This window comes from Sabethes cyaneus, chromosome 3 (assembly GCF_943734655.1).
Source record: "Sabethes cyaneus chromosome 3, idSabCyanKW18_F2, whole genome shotgun sequence".
Classification (NCBI taxonomy): Eukaryota; Metazoa; Arthropoda; class Insecta; order Diptera; family Culicidae; genus Sabethes; species Sabethes cyaneus.
The window spans coordinates 251,171,239-251,195,748 of NC_071355.1; the positions used below are offsets into that span (position 1 = coordinate 251,171,239).

General features: G+C 40.1%; 1 protein-coding gene across 2 annotated transcripts in view; it reads left to right on the plus strand.

The window, feature by feature from the left end:
- The window catches only part of LOC128744152 (ATP-binding cassette sub-family G member 1), an 84,607-nt gene that overhangs the window by 43,212 nt on the left and 16,885 nt on the right, over nt 1–24,510 (plus strand). The window contains exons 1-5 of one of the 2 annotated variants that reach the window (XM_053840956.1): nt 6,847–6,980; nt 7,066–7,183; nt 7,900–8,480; nt 8,565–8,687; nt 20,321–20,577. In XM_053840956.1, coding sequence (XP_053696931.1) covers nt 6,935–6,980; nt 7,066–7,183; nt 7,900–8,480; nt 8,565–8,687; nt 20,321–20,577 — 1,125 coding nt within the window. In that variant the 5' untranslated portion in view covers nt 6,847–6,934. Of the gene's footprint in view, nt 1–6,846; nt 6,981–7,065; nt 7,184–7,899; nt 8,481–8,564; nt 8,688–20,320; nt 20,578–24,510 lie in introns of those variants that run through there. The other variant, XM_053840955.1, reaches the window with a different exon arrangement.

Here is a 24,510-nt window from a genome sequence, read left to right on the forward strand (position 1 = left end):
TGAATTTCCGTACCGCTAAAATGGTAATGTCGTATTCCTGAGTAATTTGATAGTTAGTTGAGTACTGGTCAAACTGCGACCCTCCGAGCTTATCTGTGCTGCCCGTGGACTAATTTGAGAGATACTGTAGAAGAATTATAAGTTAAATTTTTTAACGATGACTGTCAGGGTACCCAGTTTAGTCGTGATGACACGTGCATGTTATGGAATTAATGCTTTCCAGAAAAAATGCTTTGATGAGTTCCAAGAAATGACAGTTGAGGCCGTACATTTTATATTTCGTTATAAGCAGAAATAGTCAGAAGTCATTGCGGCCCGTGGCTTTCAAGGAGAAATCTGAATTGGCAGGCGACATACCAGCACTTTGGCACCATTGGTTTACACGCACTTCAGAACTTCAGGAAAGAAAACAATTTTTTTGCCGTAAATATCATATATTGAATTTGTAGCTAATATTTCACTCTTCATTCGCAGCAACATTTTGTATCACTTCAAAAATTCGGTTTGGCATCGAACCAGGCAGTTTTTGAAGTATTGCCATGCCGACCTCCCAGTTGGCTTCGAGGTATGACGCTGGCCTAATAAGCCTGTCATCCTATGTTCGAATCTCGACTGGAAGAGGCTGTCAGAGTCAATAGGATCGTAGCAATTGTCCTGCATTCTAACAGCTGGCTGCGAAGTCTGTCGTATAAAAACAGATGGTCAAATTTCGATAACGGAATGTAGCACCTAGGTTTTGTTTTGCCATGCCGATTTTGACCCAATAATTCTAACCTGTTGTCTTAATGCTGGAAACCACGCCAGGCACAGGCTGGGGCATACTTTGGACGTGCCCAACTTTCTATAACAATTTTAATATATAACAAAATATTTTCTGAATATAAAACCGGTAATTTCGGAGATGCCAATTCAATATAATTCAATTCGGATATCTGATTTGATCTTATATTTGAAGAGAAACTTGGATCCCTTTGAGGCCGTTTTCCCCCATAGTTAGAGCTACAAAACCGCTGTAGAGCCGATCAACGGCGATTAAATAGCCTAACTACCATAATCCAGTAGTTATCTAAGAGGGTGCGTTAAGCACAATAGCCCCACCCTGTAGTAATACCGAAGAGGTGGTGCCATGGGGGATGCGGATGGAGGCTGGAGACTCGAGTAGGGTTTTAGTGGGTCCGGATCCTCACGCCCCATTAGGGGGGTCGGGATATCAAACCCCACTCCCTGAGTTGTGTTCTAAGGTGTCTGATAGTACCGTATCTTCTAAGGTGCTCAGCAGATTTCCCTACTCGTAAAAAACCATAGTTAGACATGTCGTATCGTTTTCTCAGATCGATTTTTATTCTGATTCCGAAATTTTTATTCCGATCGAGCGATTCGAATATCCCACGGCATTAAACAATATGCCTCGGTGTATGGATAAATTTGAGGCCACTATACTAGTTAGTGTTTCAATTTAGCTTAAGCGGATTTAGACTGAGATTCTGAAAGTTCTGCTATACAATTTATCATCTTATTTTGGTTTCGAGCCTCAAAAAATGTTGCGAATCGAGCGAGAAGTCAACGGTACCTATTCAAATGCAAAAAAGAATGAGAAACATAGCATTCAACGCTTACACCGCACACGTAGGCTTAAAAGAAACAGCCACCGTCGCTGTGTGCACACATTCTGCTACCCACACAATCGCGCACGCTCATCCTCATATTGTCTTCCTGCATAACTTATTCGCGAATAAAAAAACTCGTAAAGAATCAGCTGCCCATGAGGCTGGTAGCGCACTTACTTACTTACTTATGTGTCCATGTCCGCCGGTCCGGCAGAACAAAGGGATGAAATCAGAGATCTCCACTGCTGACGGTTACCCGCCATGGCTTTTACCTGTCGCCAGGACAGGTTCTCGTCTACAGCCTGGATGTCGTTGGCTAAGCTCCGTCTCCATGAGCCTCTGGGTCTGCCTCTTCTACGCTGTCCTTATGGATTCCAGTCGAGTGCTTCTCTGCGAACCTCGTTCGCTCCTTTCCTCAAGGCGTGTCCGATCCACTTCCACCTACGTTCACGAATTTCTGTGGCTATCGGCCGTTGATGACACCGACGATGGAGTTCCTCATTGGATATCCAGTTATCAGGCCACCAGGCACGAATGATGTATCGCAGGCACCGGTTAATGAATAACTGCAGTTTTTGCAGTCTCCGCTGAGACGCACCACGTTTCGCAGGCATACAGCAGTACGGATTTAACGTTTGAATTAAAGATTCGGGTTTTCGTACGTAGAGTGATCTGGTTTGAGCGCCAAATGTTTCGCAGACCTGCAAAGGCACCCCAGGCCTTCCTGATCCGTGTGGCCATATCAGTCTTGGTATCACCATCGGGCGTTGCCTGGCTACCAACACATTGAAAGGTGTCTACCTGCTCAACTTATTGTCCCGCTACTGTGAAGTTGGTGGAATTCTGGTGGCGCACTGGGATACAAATTTTCCATTACTTTTTTTTTTTTTTCTTCATCCTTGCTATCGAGTCTACTCACGGGCGGGAGTGCGAGCCGTTGCGAGTAATCGGCATCAGCAGCTCGGGCTGCAACGACGAACGAAAGCGACGACTATAGCTGTTAGCTAAACACACGCTCGCAAAAACTCGTTGCAGTGCCTGAATAAGTACGAGCGAGAGTCCGAAAGGGATGTTTATGCCGGCGTATACGATAGAATGAGTACGCATGTGTAAGAAAATCAGACTACACGAGTGTGGGCTTCGTAAACTCTTTACGCGAAACTATTGCGAGTGCATTTCTACCAGCGTAGTTGGGATTAGCGGTATAGTCAGCGATCCTAGTCTGATCGTCAAGGACCTTCTGGACTTTGGATTGCCCGATCCAAATGACCAGTCGACCAGATCGCTTGACAACCGTAGCAAAGTGTATAGCGCATCAGACTCGTTTCGAGAGACTTTCGCCGGATCTGTCCGACCTGACCACGTATGTGTGGGCAAGCTTCGTTTACCTTTCAGTCTCTAAATGGCGTGGATTACGGACTGCCTTAAATATAAACAGTTAGGTCATACTGCCAACCACTGTTGCAAAAAGACAAGCTGAACAAGTGCGGAACAAATCATGCTGATGACACTTGGGAAAAGGTGATGAAAAGTGCTTCTGTCATGAAGAGGCTCCGTATGAGTTCTTGACATGTCCCGCGCACAAATTTCGCGGTAATAGAATCATGCGATCTTTGAAGGAGCGCTCTAAACGCATCTTCGCAAAAATTCACAGTATGGCCACTTTCAGTCTGTGATTCGAGTAGCGACAAACTATGGTCATTTCTAAATGAAAGTGTAGTGGATTTAAACTATCATTTATGAGTTTACTAGCTGACCCGACAAACTTCGTATTGCCACAAATTAACCTGTGTTGTACATAAATCATGAATCTCGGATGATCTTTGTCACAATCTCGAGTTTTGCAAGCCCCCCAGTGGGCGGCGCTTCCGACGGCGGGTCACCGGCAACACTCGCGACCATCTCGTCCTGAATGATCTAGTGTTACTATAGATAGTTTTTGTGGTCTTGTATTGACTAATGTTTTATGGAAGAGTCTCGAATTTCTCGAGTTCGATTAGTTTTTGAGTTTCGCAAAAATTTATGTTTTATTTGTATGAGAGTCCATATCCCCCTACCACAGGGGTGAGAGGTCTCTAACTATCGTAAAATAAATTCAAGACTCCAAAATCTCCCACATGCCAAATTTGGTTCCATTTGCTTGATTAGTTCTCAAGTTATAAGGAAATTTGAATTTCATTTGTATGGGAGCTCCCCTCTTAAAAGGGGAAGGGGTCGTAATTCACCATAGAAAAAATTTCTGCCATCTAAAACTCCCACATGCCAAATTTGGTTCCATTTGATTGATTAGTTCTCGAGATAAGAGGAAATTTGCATTTCATTTGTATCGAAGCCCACCCTCTTTAAGGGGAGATGGGCCATAATTCGCTTTCTAAAGAAGAGAGGGGTCTCAATTCATCATAGAAAAAAATCTTGCGTCCAAAACCACTTACATGTCAAATTTGGTTCCATTTGCTTGATTAGTTCTCGAGTTATGAGGAAATTTGTTTTTCATTTGTATAGGAGCCCCTCCCCCCTCTTAAAGTGGGGAAATCCATAGAAAATATACCATAGAAAATATTCTTGCCTACAAAAAAACCCATATGATAAATTTGGTTCCATTTGCTTGATTAGTTCTAGAGTTATGAGGAAATTTGTATTTCGTTTGTATGAGAGCCCCCCCTCTTAAAAAGGTAAGGGGTCCTAATTCATCATAGAAAAAATGGTTGCCTCCAAAAACACCCACATGCCAAATATGGTTCCATTTGCTTGATTAGTTCTCGAATTATGAGGAAATTTGTATTTCATTTGTGTAGAAGCACCCCCTCTTAAAGTTGGGAGGGGTCCTAATTCATCATAGCAAATATTTTTGCCTCCAGAAACCTCCACATGCCAAATTTGGTTCTATTTGCTTGATTAGTTCTCGAGTTATGAGGAAATTTGAATTTCATTTGTATAGGAGCCCCCCCTCCTAAAGTGGGTAGGGGTCCCAATTCATCATAGAAAAAAATTTTGTCTCCAAAAACACCCACGTGCCAAATTTGGTTCCATTTGCTTGATTAGTTCTCGAGTTATGAGGAAATTTGTATTTCGTTTGTATAGGAGCCCCCCTCTTAAAGTTGGGAGGGGTCCTAATTCACCATAGAAAATATTCTTGCCCTCGAAAACCTTCACATGCCAAATTTGTTTCATTTACTTGATTAGCTCTCGAGTTATGAGGAAATTTGTATTTCATTTGTATAGGAGCCCCCCCTCTTAAAGTGAGGAGGAGTCCCAGTTCATCATAGAAAAAATTTTTGTCTCCAAAAACACCCACGTGCCAAATTTTGTTCCATTTGCTTGATTAGTTCTCGAGTTATGAGGAAATTTGTATTTAGTTTGTATAGGAGCCCCCCCTCTTAAAGTGGGGAGGGGTCTTTATTCACCATAGAAAATATTCTTGCCCTCGAAAACTTTCACATGCCAAATTTTGTTCCATTTGCTGGATTAGTTCTTCAGTTATGAGGAAATTTGTATTTCATGTGTATAGGATCCCCCCTCCTAAAACGGGGAGGGGTCCCAATTCATCATAGAAAAAATTTTTGTCTCCAAAAACACCCACATGCCAAATTTGTTTCCATTTGCTTAATTACTTCTCAAGTTATGAGGAAAATTGTGTTTCTTTGGTACAGGAGCCCCCCCTCTTAAAGTGGGGAGGGGTCCTAATTTACTATAGAAAATATTCTTGCCCTTGAAAACCTTCACATGCCAAATTTGGTTCCATTTGCTTGATTAGTTCTTGAGTTATGAGGAAATTTGTATGGAAGCCCCCCCTTTTAAAGAGGAGAGGAGTTATAATTCCCCATATAAAGAGGGGAGGGGTCTCAATTTACCATAGAATAAATTCTTGTCACCGAAAACACCCACATGACAAATTTTGTTCTATTTGCTTGATTAGTTGTCGAGTTATGCAGAAATTTGTGTTTCATTTGTATGGGAGCCCCCCCTCTTAGTGGGGGGATGGGTTTCTAACCATTACTAAAACCTTTCCTGGCCCCAAAAAACCTCTACATGTATATTTTCATGCCGATTGGTTTAGTAGTTTTCGATTCTATAACGAACATACGGACAGACAGACAGACAGACAGAAATCCTTCTTTATAGGTATAGATAAGTTTTGCCATACTTGTGCCCTAGTTCTCGCTACTCCCAGAAGCTTTGCATCTTATTCTAGTTTGAAAATTCATTTATATAGAATCAATTTTCTTGATTGATGAATAGTGAAAAGAGAATGAAAATCTGGTTCCCATGATGTGCTCAGAACGCTCCTTTGAAATTCACTAATGGCAAAAACTGGATCACCTGCGCGAAATCATGTCTGAGGACACCAACTAAATTAAAACCAATTTAATTTATACAACCATTGAAGGGTTGCTGGGTTATTCTGTGTTCTCGACGAAAATAAATAGAATAATTCAAACTTTTCTGTACATCCGTTTCATAATTGCTAAAGCATTTGTTTCCTTGGTGTACTTCCCAGCACATCAGTAATCATATTTCTCACACAAAAAGAAAACATCATATAATTGAGCGTGATTTACATTCAATGGCGTTGGAAGAATTTTTCAATAATGCATTAAACCAATCATAACGATGGCAAAAGTATTATGTTTGCCATCTTTTAGCAGTGCAGTGAACACTTTTAAGACTTTCAAAGTTTTTAACGAGACTAAGTAATTAGCAATAAAACGAAAATAACAATCAATATTTCTTTACCACTCGAACAAATGTTTTGCTTTTTTACAAGTGTACTAAGCGCACGTGCAGAAAAACTTTGACGGTACTTAGGAAAACAAGGCAGAGGTTCAACTTAGATTCCTGGGGGCTTTTCTGGGGCCAATTGCACACAAAAAACATGATGACAAGCAAAACGTGACATTTGCTAATCTCACTCTGCATGGTATGCCTTATCAGATGGCTTAGCAGAATTTTGTTTGCTTTGCTCTCAATATACCATGCATTCTAATCTACTCGCTGCGGCAGTACTATCGTTTACAAACAAACAACATGCGGTTGCTATTAGCGTAGTAGACAACAACTATGTTGAAGCCATACGTTCCTCCGGCAGTCGTCACCGGGCGGGGTGGGGAAGCCGTCGGTCGGTCACGTTCCAGTTAGGTTTAGCTACTTAACTAGATTCATTCGAGACTGGTTATTGCATCTGCCTAGCCATGTGTTAGTCTAAGCCGCCGTACCAGGTAGTCATGCTTTTGGTTCGCTCGACGTGATTTTTTTGCAAACGGGTTCGCATTACGAAACCGACTACCTTCAGGTTGCAATCATGCCACCTATGTGTCAGTCTATTACGCATGGTTGGATTTGCTTTCTGGTTTTCTCACGTCCCCAGAGATCTTGGTAAAATTACTCAACCATGCCGATTTGTTTTGCTGAGGTTTTCTCCTAACGATCACTTTTTCCATTTTTTTATTTTTGCTTTCAGAAAGTAAAGACATACTTCACGGTCTCAATGGGTCGTTCAGTTCCGGGGAAATTACCGCAATTATGGGTCCATCGGGAGCTGGAAAAAGCACGCTGCTTAACATACTGGCCGGTTACGTGTGAGTATACTTTTTTATTCGAACCGGTAGGATCTACTAAGGAAACCAGATTAGATCACAGCAATTCATTAGCTCGCGAGTTCGAGAAATTAAAACAAGAAGATAATGATCGTAAATCAACGTGCCATATCAAAGGAACTATGTAAGCTCATTCCTCTAGCAGTTTGCTAACTAAATGCACGATTGAAAATCATCTGCCAGTTGAGTAGAAACTCCATCGTGAAAAACCTGTTCCCACCCGGCTAGCGAATAGTAGATCCAACGACCCCGCTGTAAATCTACCGTTCTAATCGAATTTTTGAACACTCGTTTTAATTAGTAAGTTGTTCTTTTGGCTGTTCAAAGTTTGAATCTGAACGGTAGAATGATTCATCACACAGAAACGTAGCACGCAAGACGTAGTTCGTTCTAAATAACTTCCTACTGCTAGGGTGAAGAGCTGTGCTTTGTACGCTGTCCGAGACAGCAAATATGAAATGTGCTAAGTGCAGACTATTGCCTGTTTCACTCGGATTGTTTGCGTTTTTCATTGCTGCACGTGCGAGATTTAGCATCAGCTGTGTGACGACGATAGAGATGACATAGTTTTGTTTGGCATCCGACTTTTTCAGACAAACTCAAATATAATTTGTTTTACCTTTCTACTACTGTTCAAGACCTTGAAAAAAATATAGTAAGCTAAAATTCTCCCCTCTGTTCCCACTTTTTCCCACCAGCTCATCCGGTGTCAGTGGTCTGGTGCAGGTGAACGGCAAAAACCGATCGCACAATTCGCAAAGCTTCAAAAAGCTCTCCTGCTACATCCAGCAGCACGATGCGCTGCGTCCGTGGCTCACGGTGAACGAAGCGATGAGCTGTGCCACCCACCTGAAGCTGGGCTTCAGCATCAGCTACGAGGAAAAGCAAAAGCTAATCCAGAAGATCCTCTTCATGCTGGGCCTGGAGCAGAAGGGAAGCACCCCGACGGCCGGTCTGTCGGGTGGACAGAAAAAGCGGCTTGCGATCGCCCTGGAGATGATTAGCAATCCACCGATTCTGTTCCTGGACGAACCGACCACCGGTCTGGACAGTTCGTCCTGCTCGCAGTGCATTTCATTGCTCAAGAGGTTGGCCCAGGACGGGCGGACCATCGTCTGTACGATTCACACACCGAGTGCGCTGCTGTTCGAGATGTTCGATAAGCTCTACACGGTAACGCAAGGACACTGTTTTTACCAGGGACCGGTACGGGAGCTGCTGCCATTTTTGTCCGGACTGGGTTACAATTGTCCCAGTTATCACAATCCGGCGGATTTTAGTAAGTGATCAACTTTTTTCGGTTCATTTTGTATTATTCGATTTCTAACGAATGATTGTATTTTTTTCATAATATTTTTCACAGTGATGGAAATCGCCGTCGGTGAGTACGGAGCCGACGTGGGGAAAGTGATCAAGGCTGCACTAAAAAAGTACTACGAAATGAGCAGTGAGTGCATTAAGCTCGATCCCATCTTTGACGATAATGGTGAGTAGTTCTTGCGAATCGTTAGATCGCCATAAAATTGTGTAATTGACTTGAACAGCATTGAGATTCTTTAATGACTCTTGTCTAATCTAACGGTTACCTTCGGCGGGTTGGCTTTTCTTGGTACGTTAGTTATTGAATTGAATAACGTGTTTCTCACGGTATGCCAAAGATTAACATAATCAAGTTCAACCTGTTACTGCAGCAGTGCATTCAACCGCACATACGTGGGTACGTTGCGTAACCTCACTCGTTGCAGAAACGATTGATTTGCTAAACCAAAAGAACCGGTGGCGCTCTTTGTCAGTACCGCCGCGGCGGTAATTCGCTACTGCCTGACGAAGGTAATGGTTTCTATCAATTACACATCGTTACCGGTGCACTGAACTGCTCTCAATTAGGCAACGACCGACTGCAAAGGGCTGCTGGCTAGGAATACCGCGTCGTTGACGGCTCAGTTATCTGCCAGTTACTACCCGAAGCTCTATTAAAATGCTTACTAATGCGCTCACTCAGAGCATAGAGTTGGTGTAGTCCTTCGGTGCAAACATTGAACCTTCTTGTCATGAAATGTATACGTACGTGCACTTGCGGTCTCGGTGCTGTCGACTGAATACGTATCGAACGGTTGTGTATCAAAACGAAAAAATTAAAACGACTTAAAGACCCGTCAGTTCGGTTCGAGAGCGGCTCTGAAATAAAATGTCAAAAAACATCCCTTTGTTGGCGAAACAGGAACTGCAACTCAGAAATGCAGGTTGTTTTGCTCGGCACTTACGAGGGGCAATTAAGTTTGCTATTTATAGGATTATCGGACTTTGGTTCTCTTGCAACAAGGAGTAATCTTGGCTTCCGGACTTTCGATTTCATCAAGATCAGTTGAACAAATTGAGTTCCATATATTTTAAGATTTCTGTTAAATTTATAAATCTCAATATTTCAAAAGCACTCACCTATTTATGAAGAAAAAAAAACTTGAAATTCAATTATGATACTTAGAATTAGAAACATTTTTTGATTGCTTAACTGACACAGCAAATGACAGGGTGCGATAAATACTCACGGGCACGGGCTGAAATTTGGCTTGATCTTTGGGTGGTGTATGCTGTCCTTACTCGCCGTCGCTCATTCGAACTTAAAATTAAGGATTGGCTTAAAACTAGGGTTTGGTAATTATTGGAAACCAGTAAATTAGTTATATGCCCACAAAAGGCCAAGATGCTTTATCGTCTTTGCTTGAATCTAACTAGAGAATTTTAAACCTTGATACAGATAACTAATTGTTACGTTTACTTAATGCCACCAGCCACCACAGATCTAATTTGATGAATGTTTCTTATAGCATTTTTTCTTAGCTTTCCAATGGAGGTCTTAAAACGAAAATCGGTTCGGGGACTCATGGCGAAAACGGCGATTTATTGATAAAATCTAATATGGCGACCAAATCTAAGATGACCGCCAAAACATTTTTACTCCATTTGAAAGCCCTGTTCTTCTTTACAAGACCGGGGAATTTGTTAGTTGTTTCATTGCAAATTTATGAAATATCACATGGTATAAATCTCTAGGTTTGCTAAAAATTCAACATTTTTTGGAAATGTTAGGCCCCTTGGCGAACGAGGGGTCCACTACTTCGAGGTATAAAAAATGTAATTCTCATGTTTGAACCATTTTCAACCAATTAAGTGCAAAAGTTCCTATATTGAAGACCTCGTGTCAGTAGAGGCCCCGTTTCAACGAGAATTACTCTGGTGTACTTCCTACCCCATACATATTTGGTTTTCGACGCATTAATTTGTAAACCAACTCTCCAGTAATAGTAATGATATCAAAGGTCGTCTACGTAGGGCCACTTTTGCCGTAGATCGTTTCTCTCATTTCGATGCTCACTTGCCGAATCACACCTTCAACAACGGTGTCTATTCCCTTATTTACCATAGCTGTTCGCGTTCGACTGTACCGTATGCTGCCCTAAAATCAACGCAAATGTGATGCTTGGGTACTTTGTAGCACCAGCTCCCCTAAAGCTCACCTGATACCGCCCGTCTATCCTGCTATTGAGCTCTCGCGGTCGCGAGAAGCTGGGAAGTTGATGCAACACTGACCGTAATCGTTCGTGTCGGTGTGCAGGGTTGGGCCCGATCACCTGTCTATATATTTTATACTCAATATACATATCCTCTCGCCAACCTGCATTTAAGTGCATTCTGGCTGTCTCTACAAAACCTGTTACTAGCTCGTTGGTCACTCTACCGCTCTGATAAAATTTGGGCTTAGCCCCACGGATCCTTCACACCTTTTTGCCTTTGCAACATATCTCCTGCAGTGCCACGATGCCGTACTTTCGGCTTTCTAGCTGATCGAGCAGCACCCTATCGCAACCTCCGAAATTCAGCGATCTGCGGCTACAGGTACCAAGCATTCATTGTCTAATGCTGCGAGTCTAATTTTCGTGATTTTTCGTAGTAAGGTGGATTTAGGTAGATTGCCTGACTGGAGCCATGCTACCGAGTCTCGTGATGAAGCTGTCGTCTTAGGTATAGTGCCGAGACGACGCATTTCTTAATTCAGCCGCCCGCTTCGGATCAGACGCTGTCGTGAGCCGCTCTTAGCATGGAGTACAACCGTGCACAAGGCTATTCCTCGTTGCTATACTCAGCGTGTTTCAATTTGTATCTAAAAATAAGTTCAACTTGGAGTTTGAAATGCGTCACATGCTTAGGGTGATAAGAAAGTTGTGGAGTTTCCTTTTTATCCATTCCGGTGTGGTTCAAAAATTCACCAATATCTGCGATCGACAGGTCATGGAAGGAGAAGTTTAGTTCGAATCCGGTTATAATTGGCTTGTATTATAGCTTGGTTCAAACCGCGGATCACCCAGCTTGGGTAAAAAGGAACGTTATACAAACATAGGAAGCATTGTTTCAATGACCCTCCCATAACTAATTTATCACTCTTTGCCCTTCACGCCTTGTATCTTCTGTGATACAACTATAAGCACATTTTTTGTGGAAGAAATATCAATATGCTACCAAAAAAAATTCTTCATTTGATCAAAACTATATGACAAACTAGCCTGTCATAATCGAACATCCTACCATTTGGTTTCACATAAAAACAATTTTCTGTTATTTTCGTTGTTCGAATCACCGCCCAGTGGCGCTCCACCATACAAAGCTTGGCCAAAAGTCAAAAGTTACTTCAAATTGGCTGAAAATAATCTCTTTAATTAATTTTTGGTCTCTGATTTTAAATTAGGGATCAAAAACCGAAAAAAATGATCACTCATTAGGATGGTTCACAAAATTAAAAAAAATAATTTTGCTTTTTACTTATTTTATTGTTGTTTTTTTTTTGTTTTTAAGGATGGCAAATTTTGAATGCATAAGGGTGGTTCACAAACCATTAAAAAACTGTATTGCAAAAAAAAGTTAGTAGTAGTAAATTTTAAGTGACTAATTTTCAATTTTGTAATACAAAATTATAAAAAAATAGCTGGTTCAAAACATTGAAATAATTTTTGAAATGTTATGAAAAAATCTTAGCTTCACAAAAAACCTAATCATATGGGACTCTTTGGTCTGTGTCACCATAAAACATAAGAAATGAATATTTTCAATGTTTTAGCAATCATATAAATCTTTGAGTTTCCTACTTATATTATTTTTGACAAGCTCATTGAAATACCTTCCTTTTTATATCACAATCATTCAAACCGGTTCAGTAGTTCAACACCAGGACCCAGATAGCATTTTTATATGTATTCTAAGGTTAAAAAAGAAAAGTACGTACCGATATGTATCCAATAAAGTCGTATTCGAAGCGCAAAACTAGTCTTTACGTACCATTTTGGAGGCGATATACGCATTAAGGAACAATTTTAAACGATTCACTTATATAGGTATTTCTATGCGATAAGATCCGATTAAGCTATACAACTTTATCAACTTGTGCGCGCTTTTTAGGCTGTATTTATGATTTCGAATTTGCTTAGAGATATTTACGATAATTTTCGTATAAGACAGACGAGTTAGTGCTGGCTGGGCAGTTACGAATTTTTTAAGAAAGAAAATTTGGAAAAAAATATGATTTTTAGCACCACCCTAACTCAAAAAGAAGCACTCTAAGCGCCTAGTAAAGTTAAATGAAGTATAATACTAACCTTTTTGATTTTTGTGTTGAAAAAATGATTTTTACAGTGATTTCAATGCTTCTATGAAAGAGAACATCATTCCTTAATATTACTAAAATAAATTACTTTCAATATAGGTACCCGTCAAAAAATCGATAATCGATCCTTCCTTAGCGCAGCTAAGCGCAAAAAGTCACCTAGTTTTTCGAAAAGTAGAGAAAATTTCGTATAAGATGCATTTAACGTGATCATTTTCTGACGTTTCCTATCATACTTTCTTGATCGTTGAATAATGGTGTTAAGTTTCCCATACATTTTGTATGGAAAAACAAAATATCATTCTTCAACATTATAATGAAAAAACGACCGTTTGTTTTTTTTAAATTTTTTTTTGGTTGGCTTTCGGTCACGGGTTACGTGCGAAAATATTTATTTTCCGTTTACAGTCGACGTTTCGAGGGATATCCCCTCATCTTTAGGACAGAACGTATACAAAAGAAATATTTGTATACGTTCTGTCCTGAAGATGAGGGGATATCCCTCGAAACGTCGACTGTAAACGGAAAATAAATATTTTCGCACGTAACCCGTGACCGAAAGCCAACCAAAAAAAAATCTTTAACATGTTCAACTTCAAACATTTGACAAAAATTCATTTTAACTTCAAACTGGCTACAAATTTCACACACTTAAAAAAAAGCACCGAGTTCGGCAAAATTTTACCGAAATCTCAACAGCCGACCGTTCGGTAAAATTTTTATGTTGTCAAACGTTACTAAAGATCCGTAAACGTCGAAATACACCATCGACATTTTTACCGAACATTCGGCAGTTGAGATTTCGGCAAAATTTTGCCGAACTCGGTGCTTATTTTTAAGTGTGCAGGTTAACCTCCCAAACTATTCCATAAAATGATAAGAATGTAACAATGGCAAAATGTTGAAATTAGATTTGTGGCTTTTGGCCAGCTTTGCGCCATAGTGCACCGTGCGATTATAATTGGGGGATTTTTTTTGTTGATATTTTTCGGTAAAGAAATAACTAATTTATGTAACTTTTATTTAACCTAAATAGAAGGATTTTGTCCTGTCGGCATCGGAATATGTTGACTTTATACTTTACATGGAGAAAGCTAGAGTAAATTGTACTTATTGTTGCCTAAACTACTAGTAAAAGACCTGTGCCATGCATCAGACCATAAGTCCTTATGAAAAGAATCTGTATTTTTAGCTTCGAAACATAAATCTAGTCCAGCGGTGGTTGAAGTTATCAAAATAATCGACTTTTTTAACCTTCCTAATGCATTAGAAAAAAGTTACATATTATGCATTAAGGGTCGAAAACGACCCAAGTTTTGAAATTGCTCTCATTCATCCATTTTCAATCCGAATTTCGTTTTCTTTACCTCGTTTGAAAGCTATGGCCAAAAACTAGCACCCAAGGTATGTTGGGGAATATTTGTTGACAGATGGCCACTTCTGCGTCGGTTCCGGAACACCCACTACCAAGTCCCGGGGGACATCTTTATATTTTGAGATAATTCATTTTGCGGCACATCAAATCACATTGGCTTGATAAAATAAGATTAATGGAAGTGCAATGGGAACATTTTGGACCCAAGCGGCCATTTCCTCATTGGTTCTGGAACATCCGGTACCCGGTTTTTGAGGATAATTTTAAATTTTAGGATGATTTATCTTGCGACACGTCAAATTACATCAGCTTGATAACGTAAGACTATTGAAAGTATAATAAAGACATTTTGAAGGCAAATGGGTACATCAGCATTGGTCCCGGAACATCCGGTACCCGGGTTTTGGGGCCATTTTTGTATTTTAGGATAACCCATCTTGCGACACATCAAATCACATCGGCTTGATTTAATAAGACTGATGAAAATAAAATAAGGTCATTTAGAAGCCAAATGGCCATTTTACCATCGGTTCCGAAACATCCGGTACCTGGTTCCGCGGGATATTTTTGGATTATGAAATAATTCATCTTGCGGCACATCAAATCACAACGCCTTGATCAAATAAAACAGTTACAAGAGCTACGGGGACCATTTGAAGACAAATGGCCATTTCATCATCGGTTCCGGAACATCGGGTGCACGGTTTATGAGAACATTTTTGGATAGGATAATTCATCATGCGCCACATCAAATCACATTGGCTTGATGAAATAACACTAATGGAAGTACAATGGAAAAATTTTGGAGCCAAAATTACCATTTCACCATCGGTTCCGGACTATCCGGTATCCGGGTTTTGGGGACATTTTTGGATTACAGGGTAATTCATCTGCCCCGGGTTACCCCGTTTTACGGTTCATTATAAATACCGGGTATCGGATTATATGCGACTGACGCCCCATTATACTTCCATTGTTGTTATTTTATCAACGCGGTGTGATTTGAGGTGGCGCATGGTGAATTATCTCAAAAGCCAAAAATGTCCCCTGAAACTGGTACCGGATGACACAGTACCGATGGTAATGTGGCCATTTGGCTTCTAAATGGCATTGTTTTACTTCCATCAGTCTTATTTTATCAAGCCGATGTGATTTGATATGTCGCATTATGAGTTATCCTAAAATACAAAAATGTCCCCAAAAACCGGGTACCGGATGTTCCGTAACAGATGGGGAAGTGGCCATTCGGGTCCAAAATGTCCCCATTGTACTTCCACTAGTCTTATTTTATCAAGCCAATGTGATTTGATGTGCCGCAAAATGAATTATCTCGAAATATAAAAATGTTCCCCGGGACCTGGTAGTGGGTGTTCCGGAACCGACGCAAAGTGGCCATCAGTCAACAAATATTCCCCAACATACCTTGGGTGCTAGTTTTTGGCCATATCTTTCAAACGAGGTAAAGAAAACGAAATTCGGATTGAAAATGGATGAATGAGAGCAATTTCAAAACTTGGGTCGTTTTCGACCCTTAATGCATAATATGTAACTTTTTTTGCTGTGGCTCTTCTAGATGTCGCTGAAAGCTGAAACTCCCCCACAATGCTAATTTTCCAAAGTTAGGAAAAGTCAGAAAATTTCAAGTCTCTAGCTCGTACCGTTACTGAGTATCAAGCTTTGTAAGTATGCCGATGGGTCGAAAACGACCCCAATGCACTAGGAAGGTTAAATTCTCTCTGATATGCAGTGGTACAACGACAATGGCGCCACCCAGGTGGTTTTCAAGAAGCCGTAATTGCTTTGCATTAAGTTCGATTTAGGAATGCTGATCGATTGTGAAGGATAGATTGAACCCAGTCAGCATTTTCATATGTATAATTAGATTGCAAATAAGAGTTACGTACTGAGATGTATCCAACAAAATCGTATTCGACGCGCAAAAGCCGCTTATCCGTTGTCTTTTGGAGGCGATATACGCACTGAGGAATAATCTTGAGCGATACACTTATATAGGTATTTCAATACGATAAGATCCGATTAAGCGCGACAAGCTTCATACAGCTATACGACTTTGTGCTGAAAATCGTATGTTTGTCAGCTACTAGCATTATAAACGATAGAATATCAACTGGTGCGCACTTTGTAAGGCTTTATTTACGAATACGAGTTTGTTAAGAGATATTTACGATAATTTTCGTACATTGATATACCAGTTGGTGTTGGTTGGGAAGAAGAAAAGTGGAATTGAAAGAAACAAACACAGAATCATGATAGTCTTCTTATAGAAACATGCAATGTAACGTTAACATCAAAGATGTTCTAAACGAGCTCGAATGCACTGACAATGGTTGATTCATTTTGTCCGTATTGTCGACTACGAGCTGCGCGGTGGAAAAAGCTGCGTTAACGTATAACCCTCTCTGAAGCATAGAAGTAAAGCTGCCGGAGTAGTTCAGGCGAATCGACTTCCGAAGGGATGATCTTAGCAACAAAAAGAGCTTGTGCGATGAATCTTCGATGCGATGAAAAGTTGCTGGTAGCGACCAGTGCAGTGTAGGAAGGCAGGTTTGTAGCATCACGCGGTGGCAGCCAACGAACGTAACGAACAAATTTTTTTATACTCTCTCGAACCCAGCAATCAAACACGCTAGGTTCGAACTGAGCCGACTAGCGGGCACTACAACGTCCGTGACCACAGCGGATCGCGGAAGCCGGAAGTTTGAATATAAAGCCAAGTTGTCTGTTAGCTTTCGTCAGAATATCGGTGCAGTGCAGTTTAAAAGACAGCTCGGCGTCAAGTATAACCCCTAAGTCTCTTATTTGGTAAACCTGCTCAAGCCTGTGTCCAGCAATTGAACTAGCAAACATGATCGGTTTCTGTCTGCGATGAAAGGTTATCACATTGCATTTGACAATGATAAGTGGCAAAAAATGCCGGGAACATCAGCTCTGCATACGATCTATACATATACATGTTGATGATGTTTTATAATGTGCGTCGTCGGCGTAACACAAGCGGCATTCAGATGGCAGTATAACAGAAAGTTCGTTGATAAATGGTGAGAACAAAACAGGTCCAAGATTACTCCCCTGTGGAACGCCCGATACATTCGTGAACACTTTAGAGCAAGAAGCACTGATTTTAACGCAAAGCAACCGGTTTATCAAATAGGATCTGAACCAGGCGATTGAGAATCTATAATTTCCAAGTTTCTCTAGTATGCTTAGCAGGATTTCGTGATCCAATCGATAAAATGCTGCCTTGAGATCAGTGTAGACAGCATTAATCAACTTGTCCACCATCCTCCAGTGTGCGAACGCATAGTGATGCAAATTCGGTCAAATTTGTCGCAACAGAATGCTTGGGATAGAATCAGTTGAAATGTAATTCTTACATGTGCTCGTAAAGCGCCCCACGGATAATGATTTAAAAAAGTTTTGAACAGTAGCATAAGGAGGTGCCTCTGTAATTTCGAACATCTAACCTTTCTTGTGAACAGGGAACATAAGTGGGGATCTCCACAATACAGGAAATTTCCTCTCTTGCAGTGACCTGTTACAAAAACCGTGACTGGAGCAAGTAACATCTCCGAGCATAACTTAAGAAATGGACACCGGAATGCTATCGAGACCAGAAGTATATGAAAACTTCAACTTTTGGAATGCAGACATGACGATTTGACATGACTAATGTGATAAGAAGTAAAATTAGAACAATGGCGTTATAATAAGCACTGAACCCAATAATAAATTGAATATTGAAATGTAAAATATAATATAATTCTATGAAGAGTTTTTTTGCTGAATTTTTGTGATGTTCAATATTAAAAATGGGTTCAAACTTAAAAAGACTGACATCCGACTGATATCTTTTTGTATATTGTACGAATCATTTCGTTATGTTATTCCATAACTAATGCTCTGAGAATTTGTGCACACGGAAAATTTTTCAAACGTAGAATTATAGTATTTCTCAATAAGACATAAATTAGGCACAAATCTTCCACACGATTGTGAGGAACGTGCTGCTTGAGCCACAAATGCTGATCTCAATAAGAAACTAATCAAATTTTGACGGTTTGCCTCACGTCAAATTGATGGAAGAATCGGGTATGCTAAGTGCATTCGATCACGGCAACAGTTTGGCATATGTTGTAATGTGTTTCGGCGTGATCGCAGTTTATTTATCAATAGCTGAAGCAGGAGGTTGATTGAAATATCGCATTAACATATTCACGGGCCAATACGAATGGTAAAAGCTAGTAGCTAGTAGCTTGGGTAACACGGTGTCTCCGTTGCTATACGGGATAAAAACGTTTTATTTTATGCATTTAACAATTTTGCATAATTAGCCGCGATAGACGAACATGTTGCAGCACCTATCAAGTTGTTTTCTACTACTATTAAACAGCTGTTTTAAACAGTGATTTAAAGATTAATTTGATTTTATTTGGTTGAATTGGTAGAATTTGGTTGATTGAGATGAGATTGTGAAAATGAAATTCATTTATTAATTGCAATCCGAAACTAATTTACTGACCTAGAGCGTTTCGAGCGCGCCGACCGCACGTGCGCCGAAGGGCATTCGGGCAGCAAGTTCAACGTGGCGTAGCTTCAAGCAAGTTCAACGTAGTTCAAAGTGGCTTTCTATGGACGGACCGGAACAAGTAAGGGTCGGTATCATTGCGTATCGTGGAAAATAACCGGTGCGTTAACAAGTTTGCTGCCTCTTCAATCGACTAGTTTGCCGCGTTCGGACGCACGGGAAAGTATAGAGAAAGCAAAAATTTTCCTAAACTCATGTAAATAATCATGCCAGTAATGCCAGTTGATGTTTTTACGCGGGTAGTATGCTGTTGCTTCGATAATATGCCAAAACGGAGATCACCAGTTCCAAAACGCCACGTCTAATAATTTAATGATTGATACTGGTCGTGATTACTGAACAAAGTTATCCAAGTTTTTTCAAAAATTATGGCTTTTTTCGAAATTTCGAATTTTTTACTGATCTGATACACTTCAGTCAAAGTCAGCCTTGAAGAATATAGAAGAATATAGATTGATATAGATAAAATTATCTGTGTTAGTCATGATAAAGTTTGTTAAAAACCTGTGTACATATTTAATAATAATAGTTGCTCCGAAGATGAAGACATAGATCATCGAAACGTCAGCCGAAAACGTAAAATAAAGTTTTCCTAAGAAACCTGAGACCAAAAAGCCACATCTTTTAATCGTCTCTAAAGTTCGCATCGGTTCATTGCACTAGCCGGACTAACCCTACACCTCACGAACGATACATAAAACAACTTAACATAAAAATAAATCAACAAAACAAACATCGGAACATGCCGCACAACAACGCAGGGTGACCGGCAGTCGGTTGCTTCCGACTGATCGTTGATATGCGAACCCTGCAGCAGCAGTTGACTTTCCGGTTTCGGTGATGAATCAAGTGACGAACGAGAGACGGTGGTGACTCTTTATGATCGACTTTTGTTGGTTTAATTTCAGTACCGTTCTTCGGCGTCTCGGACAAGCCTCTTAATTTTCCGCTGCTTGCTTTACCGCCTCTTCCACGCGAAAACAATAATGATCTTCATGCACACAACCGCTTACTCACCGGCTTCAGCCGCCAGTCAGCCAGCAAAGTGTATTGTCAAAGTCAAGTTCAAGTTCGACTAGAGTCATCTTGTTGCCGGTTGACTTGGCCGAAGCGAAGGTGGGCTGTGGTTCGTGGGAGTGGTTGTCTATTGACAATGGGGTGGTAGAGAGGCTGGGCGTAATAATGCATTGTTTAATATTTGATTTGGTCGGTTGGGTGAGAAATATTCACGCGTTTACGCCATCGCTTTTGCACTGGTCATTTACGTCAGTTTGGTTTTAGCAAAAAAGTACAACCCTAAACTTTTTGCCATGAAATATCAGGAGGGAGAAACTCGACACAGCTTTCGACCTGCTGAATGATTAATGTTGAAAGTGAGAAATGAATTCAATTGTTGATTAATCGAGTCGATAAAATTCAAATTGAAGTATGATGAGTACCATAACGTAGTTCCTTTTCCGTTTCTCATCTTTTCATTTACAGTGAAAACGATAAGTTACGACCTTTCCACGGTCGACCTGAGGAGCAGCACCGCGGCCACCGGTGGCAAGGCAGAGGAACTGCTGCAACTAAAGGAACAAGCCGCGGCGGCAGAGGGCGGACCCGGAAATCTAGGGGACTTGTTGGCCGCAGACAACGTGCTCTGTCCGGAGATCATCGATAATACCGAGCCGGCGTCGCTGGTGATGCAGTTTTTGCTACTACTTTACCGGAATCTCCTCCAGCTCAGGCGGAATTATGTAAGTCATTGTTCAGTATTGCAACAGTTCCTTGAGTTTGGACTTCACTGACTCAGACTGCTATCACCGACTGTCTCGGAGGGAAGGTGTGCGTGTTTTGCACACTAATTACGTATTTGTAGTCCTCCTAGGCTGAATTAGCACCCGAGGGAGGATAAAGTTTTCCGCTTCGGTCCGCTGCCTCTGGTTAATGCGTCACAATAATCACTACGTTACTGAAACTAGCCTGACTTTAAGATAAATGGGGTCGTAAATTAAGCCCACCTAAATGGTATGGGGTTAAAATGACCGTTCGACACGACAGATCAAACAGTCTATTGTTCAGATATTATCACCGCTGCTAAGTCGTTGCAATGATTTAAGTAGTTATCCGCCAGCAGTTCACGCTGCTGAAATGACAATTGTTAAGCTGGCCGCTAATAACGTGATTACAGTGCAAGGCAACTCCTGGGGACGATATGATCATTATGAAAACATGTGTAGATGCTGCGGCTGTGATTTCTGAGAGGGTGATTTCTCGGAAAAAACTGGTTGGACGAGCCAGGCTTGGAAATATCACCTCACACTTCTGATAATACCACACCGACAGGTATTAATCGAACTGTCCAGCAACAGACGGAACACGGGAAATTACATCAACTGTCGAGATTTCCTGCCGCTCCGTCAGCATCCATCGTACTTAACATAGTACTTAACCAGTTTATAAGTAATTCCATATTTGAGATGATAGTGTAAAGCTGCTATTATTCATACCCAATTTAAACTTCAATCATCTGTACTGCCAATCAGAGCAGAACGGAGTTTATTATTGGTTATTAAATTTTGTATTGAATTTTCCGCTTCCAGAAGTGAAGCTTTTATGGCCAACATCCATGAAAAACTGGTTTTCCGCGGAAGGGTGAGTCGATGTAATCTCATGATCTAATGTTATTTCAATTGATTAATTAGTGCATAGGATATTGCTGAACTTAAGGGGTAGGCAAGTGCAATCGGTGGCAGAGCATGGGAAGTTTGAGATTGTAAGTAATACCGTAAAGTGGATTACTGTTCACCGTGGCAGGGTGGGAAAGTCATTTATCTTCTGCAAATTCATCGCATCTAGCAACAACTTGAGGTTCGATAATGCAACCAATAATTCATCGGATTGCGATAATGATTTATTACGTTAGAAACTGTGAAGCGCCTTGCAATCAACAGGTTCAATGTTTTTGGTTTAAACCAGTGATTAATAGTCATTCCACATTTTATATATTTCAAGGAGTTTTGGAGATTTGCAGAAGAATAATATACGAAAGTTGATTGCCATTGTTATTTCGAATTGTATCATTCAACTATTCGAATTTCATTTAGCTAATTATTTTTTTTTACTGGCGATTTTAAAGTTTCCTTATATTGTGTGTTTGTAAAATTATTGTCCTAATTCAAAATACAAAAGCAAAATTCGAACCGAACTTCATAAATCTAAAACCAGAGACACAACCAAATTGCAGGAGAGTAGGAGAAAAACACAAGGACACAAAAGGGTAGAAAGACGGATAGACACAAAAGTAAGACAGAAAAAGAGAAAGACTGAATGAGGACAAAAAGATGAAACAGAATATCAGCTCTCGTAAGTCGACAAAAAACGTCAGAAATACAATAGAAAGACAAACGAAAAATGACAGAAAGATGACAGGGGCTGAACGTTAAAAAGACAATACAAACTACAGACGACAAAACAAACAACGAAAAGACGAAGGAAACAGAACCGAAAACGACAAAAAGGAGGCGATAAAAATATGACAGAAAGACAATGAAAACACCACAAAAAGACGTGAAAACAACAAGTCAAAAATCAACATCAAAAATGACAGAAAGGTAACTGGAAAACGACAGAATGACGATAAAAAGTCGACAAAAAACAACAGAAAGGCACGCAGATGTAAAAATAAGGCAGACAGCTGGAAGACGACCGAACGATGATGGATGACAAAAAACAATAACAGCAAATAAGTGACAGAAAAATAACAAAAAGAGAACAGAAAAATGTCAACAAGCCGACTGAAAAACAACAGAAAGACGACACAAATACCAAAGAACGGCGATAGAAAAATGAAGGATATATGAGAGAAAAAGTGAAAGAAGAACTACGAAACGATTATTAAATAAACAACCGAGAGTCGTCAGAATTGCAATAAAAGATAAAATGACAACAAAAAACGAAAAAAACACAATAAAAAGACGACAGAAAGATAATAAAGTCGTGTGAAAAACAACAGAAAGGCGATAGAAATGTGAAAAAAGACGTTGAACGACAAAAATACGATAAAAATGATAGAGAGACGACAAAATATAACAATAAACGACAAAAAATGACATTAAACGACAGAAAGACGACAAAAAATAACATGAATACGATAGAAAAAACGACGAAAAGACTGAAAAATAACAGAACAACAGGCGATGAACGACAAAGGACAGCAAAAAAAACGACAGAAAGATGACTTAGAGACTATATAAAGCCAACAAATAAACAGACGAAAACATGATAAAAAGGCGACAAAAAAGTACCAGTAAGAAAAGTGACAGAAAGACGAAAGAATGGCAATGGATAACACAAAAGGTAATAAAAAACTAAAGAAAAACAGCTGGAAAACAGCAGAAAGGCAGCAAAATTGCGTCGGAAAGACAATAGATGGACACATAATAAGAAAAAAATACTATTGAAAGATAAAAAAAGCACTAAAAAGATGACGAAAAATTACAGAAGACGACAAATAACGACAGCAAGATGATGGCAATATGCCAGAATGATAATTAAACAACGAAGAACGAATGAGAACTGAAAAGCAAAAGAAATATGATGAAAAGGCGGGGGAAGACAGTAAAAAATGATAGAAAAACTATCAAATACGACAACAGAAACACAACAAAAATATGTCTTGAAAAAGGCAGAAAGATGACAGAAAGGCGACCAAACGGTTGCAAAAAAAATGACAATAAGGTGACAAAGAGTAAGATTGTCTCGAATGAAAGAAAGACATCACAAAGATGTAAGATGAATAGCGATGGATGGCAAAAAGAACATAAGACGACAGGAGAATGACAAAAACGTTAGAAAAACAGCAGAAATACGCAAAAAGACGAAAGAAATACGACAGAAATTGGACAGACGATAGACGACAGAAAGCTGACAAAACGATGACGATGCAGGGCAAAAAACAACATAATACAACAAAAAGCCGACTGAAAAACTACGAGGGGTGAAAGAAATGCGTTCAATAAATGGCCAAAGAGTCAGAAAGACGACAGAAATATTAGAGAGCAACGATGGAAAATGCTGGCAATGAAACCGACAAACAGTCGACAGAATGATAAAACAGTCAATCACAGAAAGATGAAAAAAAGGCGACAAAAAGACGGCAGAAAGACGACAGAAAAACAACAAAACGACAGTTAGAAAGATGCAATAGGACGCCAGAAAGATCACCGGAATTGACGCCTTACGGTCGATGGATAACAAATAGATGATAAAACCCGTCTGAAAAACAACATGAATGCGACGGGAAGGTGATGGATGACGAAAAGCCGATAAAACAACGACAGAAAACGACAAGGAAACAACAAAAAATCGGCAGAAAGACGACATAAAAAATGTCTAAAAGATTGACTGAAAAATAAGAGAAAGGCGATGAACAGAGGAAAAGGAGAGCAAAAAGGCGACAGAAAAATGCTTGAAGTTGACAAAAAGACGACAGAAAGATGACAAAAAGACGACAGAAAAACTAGAAACGGGCGGTCAGAAAGACGTCAGAATGAAGAATGAAATACAAATAAAAATAATGATAAAAAATGAGAGAAAGAGGGCAAAATTGCATCTGACAGTCAATGGACGGACAAAAATACGAGAAGAAAAGCGACAGAAAGGTAACAAAAAAAGACGATAGAAAAATG